At 40.5% G+C, this 22986-nt stretch overlaps 1 protein-coding gene across 2 annotated transcripts in view; it reads right to left on the bottom strand.

The window, feature by feature from the left end:
- Positions 1-22431, bottom strand: part of LOC126475372 (leukocyte receptor cluster member 8) — a 71536-nt gene extending 49105 nt beyond the window's left edge. For both annotated transcript variants that reach the window (XM_050103189.1, XM_050103190.1), the window contains exons 1-4: positions 22275-22431; positions 21094-21194; positions 14473-14530; positions 12684-12753 (exon numbers count right to left, since the gene is read on the bottom strand). In XM_050103189.1, coding sequence (XP_049959146.1) covers positions 12684-12753; positions 14473-14530; positions 21094-21179 — 214 coding nt within the window. In that variant the 5' untranslated portion in view covers positions 21180-21194; positions 22275-22431. The remainder of the gene's footprint in view (positions 1-12683; positions 12754-14472; positions 14531-21093; positions 21195-22274) is intronic.
- Between the last annotated feature and the right edge of the window lie 555 nt (positions 22432-22986).

Genomic DNA, 22986 nt, shown 5'->3' with positions numbered 1-22986 from the left:
CTAAAAATATTCCTGTTGTGACTCGCCAATCTTTCAAAGTGCCGCCGCGCAGTTACGCGCGTCCTCTACATGCGGCGCTGTCTGTCAGCCATGCAGCAGCAGCGCCACCTAAGCGGCCAGCCAGCCAGCGGCCACTAGACTTGGACTCAGTTATGATTTGACTGTTAAAGTGTACACAAGTCTTACTCTGTTTACTTGATCTGTGACGTTCATGTATTGCGTCTTCCTTGAAATATATTTGTTCAGCTTGAAGTTATAACAATTGGCAAAGAGGTAGTGATTTTTCTTTTCCATCGTTGACCCACATGTTTCCATGGCTACTTTAGAGAAACTATTGCAAGATCTCATAGAACAGCAAATGCTTCTCACAAATGCGATTCGTGATTTCGTCGCGGCATAAAATGCGAGGCGTCTCTCGTCGTTGTCTCTACCTACTTTTCCTCCTTACGACAACACGGCGGAAGACTGGTCTGATTACGAAAAACGTCTTCAACAGCACTTCTTGGCATTTCACATCGCGGGCGAACAAACATGTAAGTCTCTGTTCCTTTCATGGATTTCACCTCAAATGTATCGGTTGTTGTCGCAATTGACTCCTTTGAAAGATCCTGCGTATTTGTCCTTTGCTGAAATGTGCTCACTTCTGTCCGTCTATTTTCAAAAGCAAACGCATGTGGTAGCCTCTCGTGTTGCCTTTTATTGTTGTCAAAAACACCTGAATCAATCCTATCGCGCTTGGGCTGCTGAACTTCACGGCCTCAGTAGAAAGTGTCAATTTGTTACTGAAGTTCACAAAGTATCCTATGCCGATTCCATGGTACGGAATGCTATTATCCGATCGGTGCCCGACAAAGAAGTTAGGCAACGTGCCCTTCAGTTGGCAAATCCGACTCTAGATGAAGTCCTATCCATCGCTCAGTCTTTTGAAATTTCTTGCGCCGCTGGAGCACAAATAGAGGCATGGGGTGACGTCGGGAAATACCTCTGTGCGATGTTGACGAAGTGTGCGGCATATCCCCGTCGGCCAATGTGGCCGCAGCACGCTCCCAAGTACAGCCTCGGCCTAACCGTAAACAAACCTCTAAAAAACTGCAGCAAAACCCACGGCAACTTCCTTCATGTCCGCAGTGTTTTACGAAACATTCACAAGAAGATTGTCCACAACGTTGGGTCGTGCGTCACAAATGCAAAAAAAAAGGGTCATGTGTCATCCGTTTGCAAATCCGACCGCATACGTGATGTTCATGAACGTGACGCTGATTCTGATTCTGTGTTGTCTGTCAACTGTACTTCTTCCCTTTCAGGGAAGTTATTCCTCACTGTCCAAATACTTAGTCGAGATGTTCGCATGCAGGTGGATACTGGTTTTGCTGCCACTATCATCAATTCTCAGACGTATCTTCAGTTGGGTTCTCCAATCCTGTCACCTGTCACTGGGCTATTACGGACTTACAATAAACAGAAGATTTCTCTCTTGCGACAATTTGATGCTGAGGTATCTTACAAATCTGTCGTTCGCACTGTTCCCATATTTGTAGTCGACCATAGTAATGTGGAGAATCTTTTTGGTTTTGACACCTTTCGCGTTTTTGGGTTCTCCATAGATGACTGTCAATATCGCCTCTGATGCTATTCCTTATGCTCAATTGGATTCTTTGTCGACGACATTTTCGTCCCCGTTTTCTCCTGGGTTAGGCCGTGCAAACGACTTTGAAGTTCATATCACACTTAAACCCACTGCTCGGCCTAAGTTTTTTTGGACTCGGCCCATTCCTGTGGCCCTTCGTGATCAGGTCAAACGGGAGCTGGATCGTCTCACTGCTTCAGGGGTCTTGGTTCCTGTCACTTCCAGTGAATGGTCCTCTGCTGTCGTTGTCGTTACGAAGCCAAATGGTGATATTCGTCTCTGTGGCGATTTCAAAGCCCCTGTAAATGCTCAATGCCTTATTGACATTTACTCTATGCCTCGACCTGAAGAATTGTTCACTAAACTTGCTGGAGGCCAGTATTTTTCTAAACTTGACCTGTCAGAAGCTTATCATCAACTTCCTCTCGACGCTGCTTCCCGGCAGTTTCTGGTCCTTAACACACCTTTCGGCCTCCATCAATACCAATGATTGCCATTCGGGGTAGCCAGCGCCCCTGCTCTCTTTCAGCGATTCTTCGAACAATTATTGCTCACTATCCCTGGGTGTATAAATTACCAGGACGACATTGTTGTCACTGGCTCCACCACTGACGAACATCTTCAAAATCTCCGCATACTTTTTCATGTCTTACAGACTGCCGGTGTTAAGTGTAATCTTCAGAAATCAAAATTTTTTCCGGCATCTATCATGTACTTGGGGTTGGGATGGTATTCGTCCACGTCAGCAAACTGTCGCTGCGATCGATGCCCTTCCTCGCCCTACATCTGTTAAGGAACTGCAGGCCTTCTTGGGGAAAATAGCATACTATCAAGTTTTCACCGTCTGCTGCTTCGGTGGCTCAGCCTTTGCATAGCCTGTTGCATAAAAACGTGCCTTTTCACTGGTCCGCGTCATGCGATGCGGCTTTCCAGAAATTGAAGACTATGTTGAAACAGGCCCATGCCTGGCTACGTATCGACCTGGCCAACATCTTGTTCTTGCCACGGACGCCTCTCAATACGGGGTCGGTGCAGTCCTTGCGCACAGTTTTTCTGGCGGTTCTGAACAACCCATTGCTTATGCCTCCAAAACGCTCATGGATGCCCAACAAAAGTATTCTCAAATTGAAAAAGAAGCTTTGGCCATTATTTATGCTCTTCGTACTTTTAGTGTATTTCTCTATGGATCCAAATTTCATCTTGTTACGGATCACAAACCTCTCGTTTCCTTGTTTCATCCAATAACATCACTTCCAAACAAGGCTGCATACCGCCTCCAGCGTTGGGCTCTTTACTTGTCTCATTTTAATTATGAGATTCATTTCTGGCCAACGGCTCAACATGCGAATGCTGATGCACTGCCTCGCCTTCCCATGGGTCCTGATCTGGCATTCGATAGGGACGAACTTTTGTGTTTCCACCTGGATGTTACCAAGCAGCAGGTTGTGGACGGGTTCCCCATCACTGAGGACCGGCTGGCGGCTGCTACGGGTTCTGACCCTACCCTCTCCCAGGTTTTATGCTGTATTCAGAAGGGTTGGCCAGATCGGCTGTCTGCTAAGACTTCTGATCCCTTGCGGAACTACTACGCTTTGCATTACCGCCTCATGGCTAGGGATGGTGTTATCCTCCTTTCCAGCGAAAATGCTTCGCCGCGTGTTGTGGTACATGCGTCTTTGCGTGCTTCGGTCTTGCACCTCCTTCACCAATGGCACTAGGGTGTGTCTCGCACAAAATCTCTGGCGCGCTGTCATGTGTACTGGCCCGGCATCGATCGCACACATGGTTGCTGCCTGCAGCCCTTGTGTGTCACAGGCCGCCGCCCCGAACTCATCTTTGTCACCATGGCCTTCGCCTGAGAAGCCCTGGGAGCGTATTCATGCTGACTTCGCGGGACCTTTCTATAGGTACTTATTGGCATCTCGTTATTGACGCCTACTGTAACTTTCCTTTCATTGTCCGCTGCATGTTGCCTACCACCGCAGCAACCACCAATGCTCTAGCTCGCATTTTCTCTTTGGAAGGCCTTCCCTCCACTCTTGTTACTGATAATGGTCCGCAATTTGCCTCTCCCAATTTTTCGGATTTTTGTGCCTGTCACGGCGTCATGCATGTCACAGCCCCATCCACAGTCAAACGGTGAGGCTGAACGACTGGTCCGCACATTTAAGGCTCAGATGAGGAAACTCCTGCCTTCTTCTGCTGATGATGCGTTTCTCCAATTTCTGGCTTCTTACTGTTTCACCCCCATGGGCGACCACAGCTCGGATGAGCTCTTACATGGCCGACAGCCCCGCACACTACTTCATCTTCTGCGGCCTTCCACCTCAAGGCCGCGGGTGCCTTCGCTTGGCCAATTCACCGCCAACGACCTTGTATGGGTACGGGGATATGGAGGGCGGCCAAAATGGAGTCCTGGCTGCACCTTACGACACCGTGGCCAACGCCTGTGTGAAATCCAGACACAGGTGTTGCAGTGCGTCATTCGGACCAGCTTCGGCCTTGTGTGCCGGCAACGCCTGTTCCAGATGCCGCTACACCACCTTCAGCTCTACCTGACGCTTGGGATACTGGAATCTCTCATTACTCACAACGCAGTCCTCTCACTGTCATATCGGTGCCAGCACAAGAACTGACACCACCAGGAGACGTGCCCATGCAGGAACCAGAAGACCATCATCTGTCAGAGCAACTCTACTCGCCTCCTCCTCCTACGGACGAGGACACATCGCCCATGTCTCCTGTTATAACAACCGGACTTGCCGCAACGGGCAGATTGGTTCACATGGCCCCAGCAGATTCGACCCCCACGTCTCCTGTCATCTCGACCCGTTATCATCGGGGACACTTCTGTCTGTATGGGAAGCCTCCTCCTCGAGACTTTATGGCCAGTCAAACACCACCTATGGACGTTAGCAATCTACAGGCCACCTCCATCAAGACCTGCACAAAAAATTCAAAGGGGGGAAAAGTGTTGTGACTCGCTGATCTTTCAAAGTGCCGCCACACAGTTACGCGCGTCCTCTACATGCGGCGCTGTCTGCCAGCCATACAGCAGCAGCGCCACCTAAGCGGCCAGCCAGCCAGCAGCCGCTAGACTTGGACTCAGTTATGATATGACTGTTAAAGGGTACACACGTCTTACTCTTTACTTGATCTGTGACTTTGATGTATTGCGTCTTCCTTGAAATATATTTGTTCAACTTGAAGTTATAACAATTCCAGAGGTAAAATAGTCCCACAATCGGATCTCCCGGTGGGTACTACTCAGAAGGATGGTGTTATCAGGAGAAAGAAAACTGGCGTTTTACGGGTCAGAGCGTGGAATGTCAGATCCCTTAATCAGGCAGGTAGGTTAGAATATTTAAAAAGGGAAATGGATAGGTTAAAGTTAGATATAGTGGGAATAAGTGAAGTTCGGTGGCAGGAGGAACAAGACTTCTGGTAAGGTGAATACAGGGTTATAAACACAAAATCAAATAGGGGTAATGCTGGAGTAGGTTTAATAATGAATAAAAAAATAGGAATGCAAATAGGCTACTAAAAACAGCATACTGAATGCATTATTGTGGCCAATATAGATACGAAGCCCATGCCTACCACAGTAGTACAAGTTTATATGCCAACTAGCTCCGCAGATGACGAAGAGATTGATGAAATTTATGATGAGATAAAAGAAATTATTCAGACAGTGAAGGGAGACGAAAATTTAAGTCATGGGTGACTGGAATTCGATAGTAGGAAATGGAAGAGATGGAAACGTAGTAGGTGAATATGGAAATGGGGAGGGGGTAAGGAATGAAAGAGCCTGGTAGAATTTTGTACAGAACATAACTTAATCATAGCTAACACTTGGTTCAAGAATCATAAAAGAAGGTTGTATACATGGAAGAAGCCTGCAGATACTGACAGGTTTCAGATAGATTATATAATGGTAAGATAGAGATTTAGGAACCAGATTTTAAATTGTAAGACACTTCCAGGGGCAGATGTGGACTCTGACCACAATCTATTGGTTATGAACTGTAGATTAAAACTGAAGAAATTGCAAAAAGGTGGGAATTCAAGGAGATGGGACCTGGATAAATTGACTAGACCAGAGGTTGTACAGAGTTTCAGGGAGAGCATAAGGGAACAATTAACAGGAATGGGTAGCTCTGAGGGATGAAGTAGTGAAGGCAGCAGAGGATCAAGTAGGTAAAAAGACAAGGGCTAATAGAAATCCTTGGGTAACAGTAGAGATACTGAATTTAATTGATGAAAGGAGAAAATACGAAAATGCAGTAAATGCACTGAAAGACCTAAGTCGAAACAAGGCCCCGGGAGTAGACAACATTCCATTAGAACTACTGATAGCCTTGGGAGAGCCAGCCCTGACTAAACTCTACCATTTGGTGAGAAACATGTATGAGACAGGCGAAATTCCCTCAGACTTCAAGAAGAATATAATAATTCCAATCCCAAAGAAAGCAGGGGTTGACAGATGTGAAAATTACTGAACCATCAGTTTAATAAGCCACAGCTGCAAAATACTAACATGAATTCTTTACAGACGAATGGGAAAACTGATAGAAGCCGACCTCGGGGAAGTTCAGTTTGGATTCCGTAGAAATGTTGGAACACAATACTGACCCTACAACTCATCTTAGAGAATAGATTAAGGAAAGGCAAACCTACGTTTCTAGCATTTGTTGACTTAGAGAAAGCTTTAGACAATGTTGACTGGAATACTCTCTTTCAAATTCTGAAGGTTGCACGGGTAAAATAAATGGAGCGAAAGGCTATTTACAATTTGTACAGAAACCAGATCGCAGTTATAATGGTCGAGGGGCATGAAAAGGAAGCAGTTGTTGGGAAGGGAGTGAGACAAGGTTGTAGCCTATCCCTGATGTTATTCATTCTGTGTATTGAGCAAGCAGTAAAGGAAACAAAAGAAAAATTTGGAGTAGGAATTAAAATCCATGGAGAAGAAATAAAAACTTTGAGGTTAGCCGATGACATTGTAATTCTGTCAGAGACAACAAAGGACCTGGAAGAGCAGTTGAACGGAATGGACAATGTCTTGAAAGAAGGATATAAGATGAACATCAACAAAAGCAAAACGAGGATAATGGAATGTAGTCGAATTAAATCGGGTGATGCTGCCAGAATTAGATTAGGAAATGAGACACTTAAAGTAGTAAAGGAGTTTTTCTATTTGGGGATAAAAATAACTGATGATGGTCAAAGTAGAGAGGATATAAAATGTAGACTGGCAATGGCAAGGAAAGCGTTTCTGAAGAAGAGAAATTTGTTAACATCGAGTATAGATTTAAGAGTTGGGAAGTCGTTTCTGTAAGTATTTGTATGGAGTGTAGCCATGTATGGAAGTGAAACATGGACGATAAATAGTTTGGACAAGAAGAGAATAGAAGCTTTCGAAATGTGGTGCTACAGAAGAATGCTGAAGATTACATGGGTAGATCACATAACTAATGAGGAGGTATTGAATAGAATTGGGTAGAAGAGAAATTTGTGGCACAACTTGACTAGAAGACGGGATCAGTTGGTAGGACATATTCTGAGCCATCAAGGGATCACCAATTTAGTATTGGAGGGCAGCGCGGAGGGCAAAAATCGTAGAGGGAGACCAAGAGATGAATACACTAAGCAGATTCAGAAGGATGTAGGCTGCAGTACATACTGGGAGATTAAGCAGCTTGCACAGGATAGAGTAGAATGGATAGCTGCATCAAACCAGTCTCTGGACTGAAGACCACAACAACCACCCAAGATATTGTCTATTTTGCCAGAAGAATACGAACAGTTTTCTCCAGCACGGGATTCGTCACACAGTGGTGAGAAGACTATGGAAAATCTAATTGCAAAGCTTATAAGAGAAGAGGAACGACTGAAAAACAATAATCAAGAAGAGAGTATTGCCTTTGATGTTGGGTTTAACAAAAATAAACGATATAATTTGTAAGAATTGTGGTGGTTGTGGACATTTTGCAAGAGAATGCAAGAAGTCTAAGAAGACAGAACACTGTTCTATATGCAAGAGGAATAATCACAAAGAAGAAGAGTGTTCTTTAAAAATAAAATTCAAGAACCAAAATTGAGATCTTTCAAGTCCTGTCCTCATTGCAAAAAGACTATCCACAAAGAAGAAGATTGTTATTTTAAAAACAAAGACAGCGAAAGAAAATCATTTTGCACTTTTGAAGGGATGAAAGAAGATCTAGTCACTCAAGGAAACAAGAAACAAGACACTGATGAAGAAAAGAAGATGGAAGATACTGCACATATTGCATATGAATGTAACACAGGAAAGATTTCACAAGAAGCCAATGAAAAGAAAGATATGGTCATGGTTGTTGATGGCACATGTATAGGACATTTGTGTAATGAAGTGGACCAGTTAACAAATGTGAGACATTATGACAGTATTGTAAAAGTTGCCAAACAAGGTGGACCAATGAAAATAGTTGCAACAGGAAACTTTGTAAGAGATAACTGTGTTTTAAAAGATGTTATGTATGTTCCTGAACTGAGCAGAAATCTGATGTCTGTAAATGTAATCACTGAAAAATATTGTACAGATGTATTTTCTAAACATTCTGTTCAAATCTATGAAGGTGAAATACTTGTTTTGAAAGGACAAAAAACAAATGGGTTGTATGAAGTGAACATTATATCAGGAATGCAGTCACTACTGACACAACAAGAAAAACAAGAATGGCATAAGAAACTATGTCATCCAGGCATAAGCTATACTTCAAAGATCAAGAGAATGTGTGAAAGAGTTCCTAATACACCACTGGCCATTAAAATTGCTATACCACGAAGATGATGTGGTACTGACGCGATATTTAACCGATAGGAAGAAGATGCTGTGATATGCAAATGATTAGCTATTCAGAGCATTCACACAAGGTTGGCGCCGGTGGTGACACCTACAACGTGCTGACATGAAGAAAGTTTCCAACCGATTTCTCATACACAAACAGCAGTTGACTAGCGTTGCCTGGTGAAACATTGTGATGCCTCGTGTAAGGAAGACAAATGTGTACCAACACATTTCCGACTTTGATAAAGGTCGGATTGTAACCTATCGCGATTGCAGTTTATCGTATCACGACATTGCTGCTCGTGTTGGTCGAGATCCAATGATTGTTAGCACAATATGGAATTGGAGGGTTCAGGAGGGTAATACGGAACGCCGTGCTGGATCCCAAGGGCCTTGTATCACTAGCAGTCGAGATGACAGGCACCTTATCCGCATGGCTGTAACGGATCGTGCAGCCACGTCTCGATCCCTGAGTCAACAGATGGGGACGTTTGCAAAACAACAACCATCTGCAAGAACAGTTTGACAACATTTGCAGGAGCATGGACAATATCAGCTAGGAGTCCATGGCTGTGGTTACCCTCGACACTGCATCACCGACAGGAGCACCTGCAATGGTGTACTCAACAACGAACCTGGGTGCACGAATGGCAAAACGTCATTTTTTTGGATGAATCCAGGTTCTGTTTACAGCATCATGATGGTCGCATCGGTGTTTGGCGACATCACAGTTAACACACATTGGAAGAGTGTATTCGTCATCGCCATACTGGCGTATCACCCGTCGTGATGGTATGGGGTGCCATTGGTTACATGTCTCGGCCACCTCTTGTTTGCATTGACGACACTTTGCAACAATGGACGTTACATTTCAGATATGTTACGACCCGTGGCTCCACGCTTCATTTGATCCCTGCGAAACCCTACATTTCAGCAGAATAATGGACGACCGCATGTTGCAGGTCCTGTACACGCCTTTCTGGATACATAAAATGTTCGACTGCTGCCCTGGCCAGCACATTCTTCAGATCTCTCACCAATTGAAAACGTGTGGTCAATGGTGGCCGAGCAACTGGCTCGTCACAATACACTAGTCACTACTCTTGATGAACTGTGGTGTCGTGTTGAAGCTGCAAGGGCAGCTGTACCTGTACACGCCATCCAAGCTCTGTTTGACTGAATGCCCAGGCGTATGAAGGACATTATTATCGCCAGAAGTGGTTGTTCTGGGTACTGATTTCTCAGGATCTATGCACCCAAATTGTGTGAAAATGTAATCACATGTCAGTTCTAGTATAATAAACTTGTCCAATGAATACCCGTTTATAATCTGCATTTCTTCTTGGTGTAGCAACTTTGATGGCCAATAGTGTAGTTTATGCTCAGCGGAACAATAGTGTGAAGCTTGTGTGAGAGCTAAATTAACAAGAAAACCATTTTCTACTGTGACAGAAAGAGCAACAAGACCTCTTGAAATCATACATACTGATATCTGTGGAGAGAGAGAACCCTAACATTCAATGGATATAGGTACTACATGACAGTGTTAGATGATTTCACTCATTTCTGTGTAACTTACTTGTTAAGATGTAAGTCAGAGGCTGAAAGATTCATAAGAAAATGTGTGTTAGAAAGTGAAAATAAGTTCAATACGAAAGTGTCAAAAATAAGATGTGATAAAGGTGGTGAATACACCAGCCGTGAGTTTAAGAATTGGTGTGAAGGAAAAGGAATTGTGCTAGACTATAGTATTCTTTATAGCCCTCAGCTCAATGGGAAAGCAGAGAGACTAAATCTGACAATAATGAACAAGGCAAGAGCTATGATATTCCATAGCAAACTGAAGAAAGAGCTATGGGGAGAGGCAGTGCTCACAGCTACATAATCAATAAAAGCCCAACTATCAAAGTGCCATACCCGCAGAGAAGTGGTTTGGGAAAAGGAGATCTGTCAAGACTTCAAATTTTTCGATCAAGAGTTTTTGCCAAAAATTTAGCCTACTTGAAGAAACTAGATGTATGAAGTAAAATGGCTACAGACTGTTTGATGCAGAAAGAAGAAATACTGTTGTGTCAAGAGATGTTGAATTTGAGCAGAAAGTGACAAAAGAAACTCTACAGACAAATCTTGTTATTGGTGTACTATCAAATGATACTAGCAATCAAAAAATGAAACAGAAGACCATGAAAATCAAGGAGAAGAAAGTCAAGAAGTAATAACATGCAATGAAGACACAAGAAATTACAAGCTTAGGAAAAGAACTAGTTTGAAAAAACCTGTAAAATATAATGATTACGAAACAGCTTTACTTACATATGAATTATGTATGAGTGGTCCAGACAAAGAAAATTGGTTAAAAGCAATTGAAGAAGAAAAGAGATCTCTTCAACAGAATGAAACATGGAAGTTGGTTAGTCCAGAGGAAGCAGAAGGGAAAGAAATCTTAAGAAGCAAATGGATCTTTATAGTCAAAGATGATGAACAATATAAGGCCAGATTAGTTTATCAGTGGTTGTCAACAAGAGAAGGATATAGATTTTAAGGAATTATTTAGCCCAGTACTATATATATCTTCATTGGACTATCATTTGTACTGGCAGCAGAGAAAAATTTCCATATAAGAGTGTTTGATGTCAAAACAGCATTTCTCTATGGGAAACTGGATGAAGAATTTTTTTGGAGATACCTGAAGGATACAAAGAAGCTGGAAAAATCTGTGTTTTGAAGAAAGCTCTGTATGGACTTAAACAAGCCCCATCCAGATGGAATAAAACTTCGACAGATTTCCTAAAATCAGAAGGACTAATTCAATTGAAATCAGACAAGTGCATATTTAAAGATTCAACTGAAGAAATGTATATGGCTATACATGTTGAGGATGGAATCATAATAGGAAAAGACTTGGGGAAAATTGAAAATATACTAAATAAACTTAAAAAGAAATTTGAATTGGTTGTGGTAGAAAATCCAGATATGTATTTAAGGGTACAAATAATGAAGACAGGGGATGGAATATTTTTACACCAAGAACAGTATGCAGAGAAAGTACTAGAAAAATTCAATATGACTGACTGTAGGGCCATGAAGACTCCATTGGTTCCAGAGGGAAACACAAATGAAGAAAATCAAGAAAACGAACACATTGAATTTGCATGCCGTGAAGCCATAAAAAGCCTTCTTTATTTGTCATGTAAAACCAGACCAGATCTTGGATTTACAGTAAATTATCAGACCCGCTTCACAGAAGACCCCAAGAAAAGGGATTACAAAAATGTAAAAAGAACTCTTAGTTATCTACAAGGTTCCAAGAATTATGGTCTCTTCTATAAGAAAAAAGAAAGTGAAGAAGATGACAATATTCACCTAAATGTTTGTGATGCCGATTATGCGGAAGATTTAAGAGACAGAAAAAGTACAACTGCATACATAATTCTTTATAATGGTGCTCCCATTAGTTGGTGTTCGGAAGCAAAGTGTGACAGCTACTTCATCAACTGAAGCAGAATACATTTCAGCAGCAGAATGCACCAAAGAAATAAAACACATCAATACCCTAATAGAAGAATTAACCAGAAGAAAAGTAAAATCATTCTTCATGTAGACAATCAAAGTGCTATCCAAATGATCAAATCAGGACAGTTGGTTAGATGACGCAATCATATAGATGTAAAATATGTTAGCGAACAATACAGAGAAGGTTCATTCGAGATAAAATATACGGAAGAACAATTAGCAGACATACTGACCAAAGCTCTACAAAGATCAAAGTTTGAGAAATTTAGAAATGTTGTTATGAAACAATTACCATGACTGTGTGATAACTAAATCTGTGAAGCTTGTGATTTAGAGCCATTAAAAACAGACATTGTATTTTAAGGGGGGATGTTGAAAGGTGCGGAGCAAATGAAATACAATGTTTACTGTGTGTGCTTAAAAAATGCTGAACATCTGAGAGTTTATATAAAAATAAAATATATCTGTAAGGTAGGATGACATAGCAACATATCAAGCGTGTATAGTGTTTTTTTTTACTTTTTGTCCATGTGGTGTGTTGTTACATTCACATAAAGTTACAATAAAATTAAGATAAAAATCACAGCATAATGTACACTATTTCACATTCAGTACAATTTACAAGTGGAAACACTATACACACACACAATTCCAGCATATCCTGTAGATCACTAAGACACAGATTCTAAAATAAATGCAAAAATGTTAGCATACCTTGATGTGTGCTAGGTGGAATTTGATGATGTGCATTCTGATCGAACACACTGTGGCTATATCCCATATTCTGCAAAGAACCACAGATCCTAATTAAATTAGTTAAAACATATACAAAAGCTAAAGAGCACAAAAATAATGCACCAAAGCTGTTAACTGAAAAAATATTTATTTATTAAGTCACAATTCTAAACTTGTAGTATCATTCTTTGACCTTTTGAAGTTCCATCACACAGCTAAATAACTGCTCTAGCCTAAAAACCACACAGCTTCATCAAATTTCTAAATTAACTGGGGAACACGAACATCAAAACTAGACATCTGATGTACATCGGAATGATAGCCAATGTAGTAAGTATTTTACATTGATTAAACATGAAAGCGGCAGCCAGAAAACATCAGCACAATAGCCTGATTGAAACTACTTGACAGCTGGACGTTCACACATCCTAGCTGGTTTCCTATAATCAGAGCATACAATGTCAGACCCGAACTGTTTGCTGTTGTCAAACAGTCACAATTGTTCAGTTCACTTCCAGTTCTTGGTCACCATTCTTTCTTGATGTGTTTGGATCCCAATTCATGGTACTGGCACTTTCATTTTATATTCCATCATATGCGTTAACCACACCACAAACATCACTCACATAATGGTGCAAAATACGCTTGTTTCATACGCAGCATTAACTAAAAGAGATACTTCCGCACGATTCAACATCACATACACAATTATCGCAATCACAGAGATTGGTTTACATTAGAGAAGCTCCACATGATACAGCGTGAAACCGATTTCTTGAAGGCTGCAATTCATTACTGCAACTGGGTGAGCACAGTCAAAAATATAACATCACTCAGTGATGAATTTTAACACAATGGTTAGCATATAAACCTCATCAAAACGGTCTGATGATCATTTTTATTCAATTAACTGCATCCTCCTGTTGCACTTCAATCACTAGTCACTTGAAATCAGCTATCGACAGAGCACTTTGGGTTCAACACTGCTCCACATCATTACACATTAACTGCATTTGTGAAGTAACACTGTGTGTGTGTGTGTGTGTGTGTGTGTGTGTGTGTGAGAGAGAGAGAGAGAGAGAGAGAGAGAGAGAGAGAGAGAGAGATATCTACAACCAAGTGGCAGCCAGCAGCCAATGTGGCAACACTGTAGCAGCAAGTGACAGACGTAAACTATGAAGTAATTTTAAACAGACCATAGATGATCAAACAATGCCAACTAAAAAAAAAGAACCCATATTTTGAGAACTCCATAATGCATTAACACAAGATGAGAGGGAAGAAAGAAGTTTACTACTGATTTAATCACACCTGTAATGAAGATGGACACAGGGAAAATCAATTTTAACTTTGTGTGACCAGCTTTACACTAGTCATTCAATACAATTATCACTTCACTCTTGAGTGATGAACATGAATAGAAGTTTCCTTATTATTGCAACACAAATGACTTTTCAATCACGAAGATTAATCTCTTCCAAGTACATAAGGCTAGTCACGAAGTACCAAATTAAAACTTAACGGAAGTTTTTTTTTTTTTTTTTAACATTAATAAATGGTGTCATGGGTTCAATTTCATATATTTTGTCCAAACATTTTTTCTGGTCAGTATTTCAATGGAAATTTCAGATACAGCAATCTGTGTATATCCAGAGCTTTAAGGTTAGAACACATTTTTATTGCTGAATAACACTAATGTTTCCTAACAGAATACATCACACTAATCATCACCTCAATACGAAATTACATGAAATTGGTATCTACTTACCGAATTGTAGTAAAAATATGGTCCAGGATGTCCATAACCTGGATGTCCATACGCTTGACTGAAAAATAAATACATCATTTAATGATACAACATAACTGTTATAGAATTGGTAGGAAGTTGTTATTCAGAAAGAGTCATGCAAATTACAAGACCAATCTGAGTGCAACCTACTGATGCTTACAGATTTTAATCCTATGCACTAGTACTTTAACCACAATTAAACAATGTTGCCTCTTCCCCAAATTCTGACCCCTGAACAATGTTTCAGATGGTGAATGTTAACATATGTTGAGTGCACTCAACCGTAACTTCAGTAGTACACTTTGCACAACTTACTTTCAAATTAGGAAATTCCAAGTCAATGGGACTTAAATCACAACAAAATTTGTTTCAGAGAACTTTAAATTAAAAACATAAAGACTCAATTTAAGAATAGTGCAAGTGCCAACCAAGACATCATTTCTCTTCAGCAAACACATTTGGTAAGGCACTAGTTTGTGCAGCTAATGCAAGGATTGTTTTTTGCAACCAAACAAGAGCTAAGCAAACCATGTTTACTGTATATTATTGTCACCTAAACAAAGGTTTCAACATTGTTATTTGATCTCCACCATTTGCTGGAATAAACTGCACAGCTTGAGATTTGAGGTTAGGTATTAACACCAAGATAAGCCTACCTTCATCTGCACTAGAAGTAAATAGTACAACATTATAAATGAAATCAAGTGCTTTGTACCAATACATTCCTTTTTCTTTTTCCCAGTACAGACTTTCTTCATTCTAAATTTCTCAAAATGATGATGAGGTCTAATGAAATCTGTAACATGAACAGAGACCTTCAGCACACGAATATAGGCCTAACAAACACCCTGCAACATAAACAGAGATCTTCAGTACACTAATACATGCCTCACCAATGCCCTGCTACCAGAGATTTTGTTGAAACTAAGTCAAATGCTTTTCCAAAATCTACCCATCACACAAAGGTGATAATCCATATTTGTTGCATTCTATAATTTTTGTCATGACTTGCAAATTCTCTTACTGTTACATCCACTTTGAAAGCGAGCTTGTTCCTATTTGTGATCAAAATCTGATGTTTTTCATTGTGATTGGTTATAAGTTTAGTAACTGCCTCTTAGATTGTGGAGAAAAAGGTCAATATATTTATGTGGTGCTTGTCTTTTTCCTTGGAACTACAAGGGCTATCCACAAAGTACATTACGTTTTGGAATCAAAAATAAATAAAGTATTGGAATTTTTTTTATTATATGCAGATGAAAGCCACAATTAAATACTACTTTTCTTCATAGTTGCCATTTAAATTAAGGCACTTATCGTAGCGATGGACGAGCTTGGAAATTCCTTCGTCATAAAGTTTGGCCGCCTGCGCCTTCAACTACGTGGTTACATCTTCTTGAATCTGTGCGTCGTCATCAAAATGCTGCATAGCCAACCACTTCTTCATTGCTGGGAATAAGTGGAAGTCGCTCGGTGCCAGGTCGGGACTGTACGGCGAATGAGGAGACAACTCCCACTTAAAAGATTCAAGAACTTCACGAGTGGCATTTGTCGTATGGGCCCGGGTGTTGTCGTGAATCAGCAAGATCTTTGAGCCCAACTTTCCCCTGCGCTTGTTTTGCATTGCTCTTCTGAGGTTGGGCAGAGTTTGGCAATACCTTTGAGAGTTTATTGTAGTGCTCTTTCCAGGAAATCCACAAAAATCACACCTTTTCTGTCCCAAAAGAGGCAACCACGTGGTTGAAGGCGCAGGCGGACGAATTTTACGACGAAGGAATTTCCAAGCTCGTCCATTGCTACGATAAGTGCCTTAATTTAAATGGCAACTATGTAGAAAAGTAGTATTTAAGTGTGGCTTTCATCTGCATATAATAAAAAAAATTTCCAATACTTTATTTTTAATTCCAAAACGTAATGTACTTTGTGGATAGCCCTCATATTAAAGCAACTTTTACCTATTACGGATGTGGAAAATGGCAGCTGGTGAATGAAGGTTTTCAGAAATAACTGCACCCTGTTGCCTTTTGTGGTTGTTCAATTATCAATAAGGTAAAGGTTGTCAGTGAGAGCAATAAAAACTTAAAAAACCATTAACAGGACAGATTTTCATAAAATTTCTCCCCAAGCATTGAGAAATGCACTCTGCAGGGAGAGATCTGATAACATTGTGCACAATATTTGTGATGTGATTAAGGCTTTCTATGTCCATGATGTTAGCAATGACCAATTCGGAATCTAATATAGGGCTACATATCTCTTATTGTTATACCACTTTTAACAGACGACACCATAATTGTCTTTTATACCTGAACCCACACCTGGCAGGAGGAATAAACTGAATTGTGCTGTTGGGTTTTCTGGGTACAGTGTGTATTAGGTAGTAGGTAGTATTCTTTTGGCTTTTTTCATATTTAGCTTCTGTTTATGAATGAAGCCGTAAGTACACTGTAGCTTGGTTGAAGTTCGACGTCTCATCATTAATGTTGGCATATAGAGTAATTGTGGACCTCATCCGACATCTTTTTATTCAGTGTGGGTACCATCATGGGGTTGGATACTAGTTAATACAATAAATAAGCCTTTACTATTGTTACATAATGTTCTTGTGGAATATTTCGATCATTTGTAAGCTTTGTGCTAATTAAATTTCTTATAGACAAATGGCCACAGGGCTAACGCGTGTAACAGATGTATACTAATTTACTTTATACAGGGTGGAGCGAAATTCACGCACTCTGGCTTTGCAGCACGACTCTTCATATGCCAGTGATAAAAAAAGTCTCTCAAAATTTTGTCCGGAGAGTACATCCAGCAGAAAAAGGATGCTAAAGAGTGGCAATCTGGCAACACTGTAACCACATGTACGATAACTACCTCTGTCAGTACATATTTGTTGTACTGTACAGTTGGCGCAGTGGATAGAGTTTTGGGTTAGCATGCAGAAGATGGTTCGAACCTGGGTTGAGGCACGTTTTTATTTGGCACATGTAGTACATGTGGTATCTTAATCATCAACAGTGATTGCAGCGGGTCCTCCAGAAAACATTTGCACTTACATACTAGAGTCATAGGCATGGAAGATTGGTCAGCTTTGAAAGCAGCCCTTTCCATGTCATGGGCGTAAATTTATTCACACCACTTCATCTACTAGATGCGAAACCGGTTTTCTTTGTACTCTCCTCCGATGATCCCATAGACTAGTACCAACTATTATACTTGCTTTGTTCACGTCCATTACATTTTGTTAGGGCGTTACTTTCCCAGTAGGACTAACAATGTGCTTTGCTGCTAATGTCCAAACTTGGTTACTATTTGTATGTGTTATCACCATGGTCCCACTAACTATGCCTTTCAACATCGAGTCTGGTAACCACACGCTGTTTAGTTTGTATCTCAAAGCATTATTTTATTATTGTTCTATCTATGTGATTATGGAAACATCACGTCTATTACCATTAGGGAAACAGTGTAATTTGAAACTGAAAATTTCACGGTTTCACAATTAGTGGTGTCGGGTTGACTCATGCAGAACAATATCTGTCAGAGGGGCAATGCGCATTATGTGGGACGGCATGCAGGACTGATGCTGTGTTTATACTGTATGTGCTGTGCACCAGACAGAGACTAGTTGCAAATGGAGTAACAAACCTGTGACAGACTCAAATACAAATGCATACATGTATCAAATTTTCTCATTGTAAACCTCTAAACCAGTGTGGTAGACATACATACAAACGAATATGTGGATACGCTTCTGGTCCTTGGTGCATCTGATAAAGGGGCTGGTGTTGCCACTCGTGAATATGCTGTTAGATATCCTCATCAAAGCCATCCAGATTAAAATGTTTTGTTATCTGGAGCTGCACCTAAGGGAGTCAGGTTCTCTCCTTCCACCATCATGTGACTGATGACGTCCATAGACTTGCCATACTCCAGCTACTGAGGAAGCTATTCTGGAGGTCATACACCAAGAACCTCAGCGAACGACATGTTGCATAGGAAGGCAGCTGCGTGTCTTGCAACGTACCATCATTAACGTGCTGCACGAGCATGGACTGTACCCGTATCATTATGCTTTCACGCAACACTTGCGTCCTGCAGATCGCCATCTACGGTTGCAATTCTGCGAATGGTCCCAACAACAACAGGAAGTCAACGATGACTTAGTGAACATTGTAATATGGTCAGATGAAGCAGCATTCACTTACAACTGTGGATATCAAGTTCACTTTGGTATCAACGCCTGGGCTGAAATATTGGATGACAGGTGTTTGGGTCCCTACATGTTGCCTGACTGCACAAAGGTATCATGCATTCCTCTCAAACTATCTGCCTGATGCGCTGGAAGATGTTCCACTACATGTTCGGCAGAGGATATGGTTCCAACATACTGGTGCACCTCCACACTCTGGGATTAATGTGCAACAGTATTTAGACTGAAAATTTCCAGGGAAATGGCTTGGACGTGGAGATCCAGTTGTAGGCCACTATGTTCACCTGACCTAAATCCCCTGGATTTCTTCCTATGGGGACAACTGAAGGAGCACATGTACTCCACCCTGCCAATGAATGTGGAAGAATTGGTAGCATGTGTTCATGCTGCTCTTGTTACTGTGGACACAGCTTTGCTGCGAAGGATCCAGAGCTCTCCATTGAGGAGAACAATGTTTGGATGTACAGGAAGGTTGCTTTGAGCATCTGTTATTCTGAGGACAATATTCTGGTGTGAAGGTCATGTGGTCATTAATATGGACACTATTATTGTCACTGGTTGCTAATGCGCGAAATCTGAGAGATCATACTACATGTAGTATAAATGACAAGTAGATGATGTGTTATTGTACTGTGCTATTATCTGTAGCATCTCGAAATTGATATTTTTTTTCATAGTTATTCTATCTTATGACAGGTCATTTGTTTCAATTATCAATTTCTTGTGTGTCCAACCACATATTTGTTATGCTCAGCATTAAAAAAAATTTATAAATTTAGGATACATGTGACCTACGAAATGGTGTTTAATATGAAATATCAGAATGAAATTAGCAAATTAAAAAAATAAAAAATTTGCCCCTCTAATGCACGATCAAACCCCCGACTTCCTGTTTAGTAACCAAAAACCCTATCCACTTGCACCAACAGTACAGCACAACTAATATGTGCTGACAGAGGTAGTTACTAAACATGTGGTTACGGTGCTGCCTGATTGCCACTCTTTAATGTCCTTTTTCTGCCAGATGTACTCGCCGGACTAAATTTCATGAGACACAATTTTTTTATTGCTGGCGTGTGAGCAGTTGCGCTGTGAAGCCTGAGTGCGTGAATTTTGCTTCAGCCTGTATACAAAAATAAAACTAACTTGTCATTAGCGGTTAGCCAATCTGTATTTGTTGTTATAATTTTCTGTAAATTAAAAAGTAAGTAATAACTACTAAACAGCAGGTCCACCAACAAGTTCAAATTTGAAATATGACATGCCCAACAAAATAATACTATGAAATGCCCTGACAACAGTGAAGAAATACAACAGAATCTCAAACCAACAGTGAATATGATTATGGTTTTAATTTTCGTGACAACATATTGCCCATTTTCTCCCTTCTCACTGGTTACATAAAAGTACCATCCTAGTGGCTACATGATGACACATTACCAATCTACAAATACTAACCAAACTATACTATGACTGCCACTGGCCTTACCTAGACTTTAGGGGTCGACAGAAGCGTCCAATCCCACGCGTCGGCTTTGACCCGTGACGTAAGGGTGTTGTCGTGTGTGACGCCATGACGGCGCGGAGTTTGGTTTGAGTGTGGCTGTCTCCAGTTCTGTTTTATCTTATTTTATTTACTTTTCTGATCTGTTCGTTCTATCTCGTGAGTTGTTTTTTTTTTTTTTTTTTTTTTTTTTTTTTTTTTTTTTTTTTTTATTTAAAAACACTTATTACTTATTTTAATTATCTGTTTCCTCGAATTTCTGTTTTAGCTTATTATATTTATCTTTCTGATCTGTTTGTTCTATCCCGTGATTTTTTTTTTTAAAAAAAGACAAAAAACACTAATCAGCTACTGAGGCATCTTTATCTTCTATGGGTTGCAGGGGTTACGACCCCTGGGGAGGTGGGTGGATATTCATGCATGGCTGTCTTCACTTACACATTGTAGCTACGCAAGGCGTCTAAATTTGTTTATATTTAGTTTGCCCCCACCCAAAACACCCAATTTCCTGCGCTTGTCCCGTTAGTGTTATTAGGCTTGTTGTGGAAAGTGTGTGTGTTTGTTTTTGTTTCCGCCATATTTGTAACGTCATGGGTCAAAGCAGACGGGTGGGAACGGACGCTTCCGTATTTCCTACTTTGGTCAAACACTTATTATGTATGTGACTTTTTCAAATAAAGACATGGTTGGAGACAGTGGCTGTCACATGAAATAAATTGTTGATGCTGCAGATTTTAATTCAGATCAAATATTTTCACCATAGACCAATAACTTCTAAACACAACATTCACAGTTAGCAATTCTTAGAGCTGTGCTTCCCCGGCATACACGCTGTTCCACAATTTTGTGGACCAATTCTTAGAGCTATATGGAACACACTTACCCAGCATATGGATTGTACATTCCATACTGTGGAGGATACTGCCAAGGATTAATAGACATTTGTGCTGTCTGTGTCTTTTCTGCCATAATTTATGTTCTTACCTATAAAAGAGCCCACACAACACATTAAAATATTGAAATATATTGTTAAATATGATTACTAACTGCAGTATGTATGCAGAACAAAGATGTTCACAATAATATCTTAAAAATATTTATATTATAATTTTGCTTCAGTAACTCAAACAAAACCCATCTCAATTTTGGAATGATACTGCAGAATTTAACATACACTAAAATTTCTATGATTATCGAGGATCAAATTACGAGTTTTCACATTCCCATCTTCAGTTTATCAGCGCAGATGAGGATCCACACTGATTATTCTAATGAATAATCCTGGTACTCTGCTCTCCAGTAATAACTTAATTCATGTATGCCTTACATGAGGACAGTGAGCTGAACCTTGTTGCTTCAGAAAGTTTTATGTAGGCCTATTTACCAGTGTCTGTAGGCTGTCTAAAATTTTGTAACAACCGCTAGAGATACCTGCGTCCATTAACAGTCAAGGACTAGTATCCAAAGCGGTTACAATAACAATTCAAATACAAAACGTTTTAAGCCCAACAAGGATAGCACTAACTACAATCCATCAACAGCGGGCAATCTGTCACAAATTAAAAGCAGTGATATTACCGCACGAATAACAATCACCAATCTGCTACAGCATTATATAGAAGCATAAATTATTAGTTGTAGTGACTTCATAACTTCACTGCATCCAACTTCATTACCTGTACTTTCATTATTCTCCTCGGTAACTTACTCAGAAAGACATGAATTGAATCAAATAACACGTAAAATGACCCTACTACAGAAATGCTTCACTATATTTTCCAGAATTTTTAATCTATTAATAACACAAGGTGATTCACTGTACTGAGAACTCAAAGCTCACAAGATTAAACTACTAACGGCGGAAGCTGACTGGTAAGAAAAACTTCTGTGTAAATGTACACAAATATAACAACTGCAGGACCCGTGGCACAGGTCACAAGGTCTAGGTAGTTCAAAAGCAAAAAGGAGGAAAAATGAATGACTTCAGGAAAAATTAGTCAACAGCCGCCATTTTGCGTATCTACGACTATCTTACGATTCGCATTTATACAACGTAGAACTTACAGAAGCAGACTAGCTCCTACAACAGTCCAAGCAAATAGAATAACAAGTGAATTTTACACAACATAAATAGTTGAAGATAACATAAATTTCATAAGGGTAACAACGTCACGTAGTCCTCCAACATCAGAGGGCATACGCATCACAGGACTTCGTTCCATAGAGCTTTGTTTCCACGATCCAACTTCCAAAGATGTGTTTCCGTGCACTCAACGATTGTAGCTATTCAACTTCGGTTGACAGAAAACGTTGAACGAAATTCGTCTATACTGGTAGACAGAACACAAATTAAGACGGCACTAGACATGTGGCTATGGCGATTAAAGGACAGTTACCACTGACCATCACGTTACGTCCCATGAAAACATTGCACAATACATCTGAAGTGGCGGCATCCACACTGGCCGTCATGTCACGCCACAGTCAAGGTTTCTCGGGATTAAAGTTTTGACGGCTGATAATCATCGTCCGTTATTGATCAGTTGACCCCAAGCTCATTGCCTTCAGATGTGCCTTCAGCTTTGCGTACATCGTCCATCCTTCGTTTCGTCGTACTTTTCGTGGTTCACGATGTTGATGGTGCGAATGGAGCATTCTACTGCCTGTCGAATCTCTGGAATAGTTCTGAAGCGAATGCCACGAAGTGGTTCCTTCATCTTTGGAATCAAATCAAAGTCACAAGGACTTAAGTCCGGGGAGAATGGTGGATGGTACA

The sequence above is a fragment of the Schistocerca serialis genome, chromosome 4, assembly GCF_023864345.2.
Source record: "Schistocerca serialis cubense isolate TAMUIC-IGC-003099 chromosome 4, iqSchSeri2.2, whole genome shotgun sequence".
NCBI lineage: Eukaryota > Metazoa > Arthropoda > Insecta > Orthoptera > Acrididae > Schistocerca > Schistocerca serialis.
Note: the sequence above shows the minus strand (reverse complement) of the source record. Positions and strands in the feature narration are given on the sequence as shown.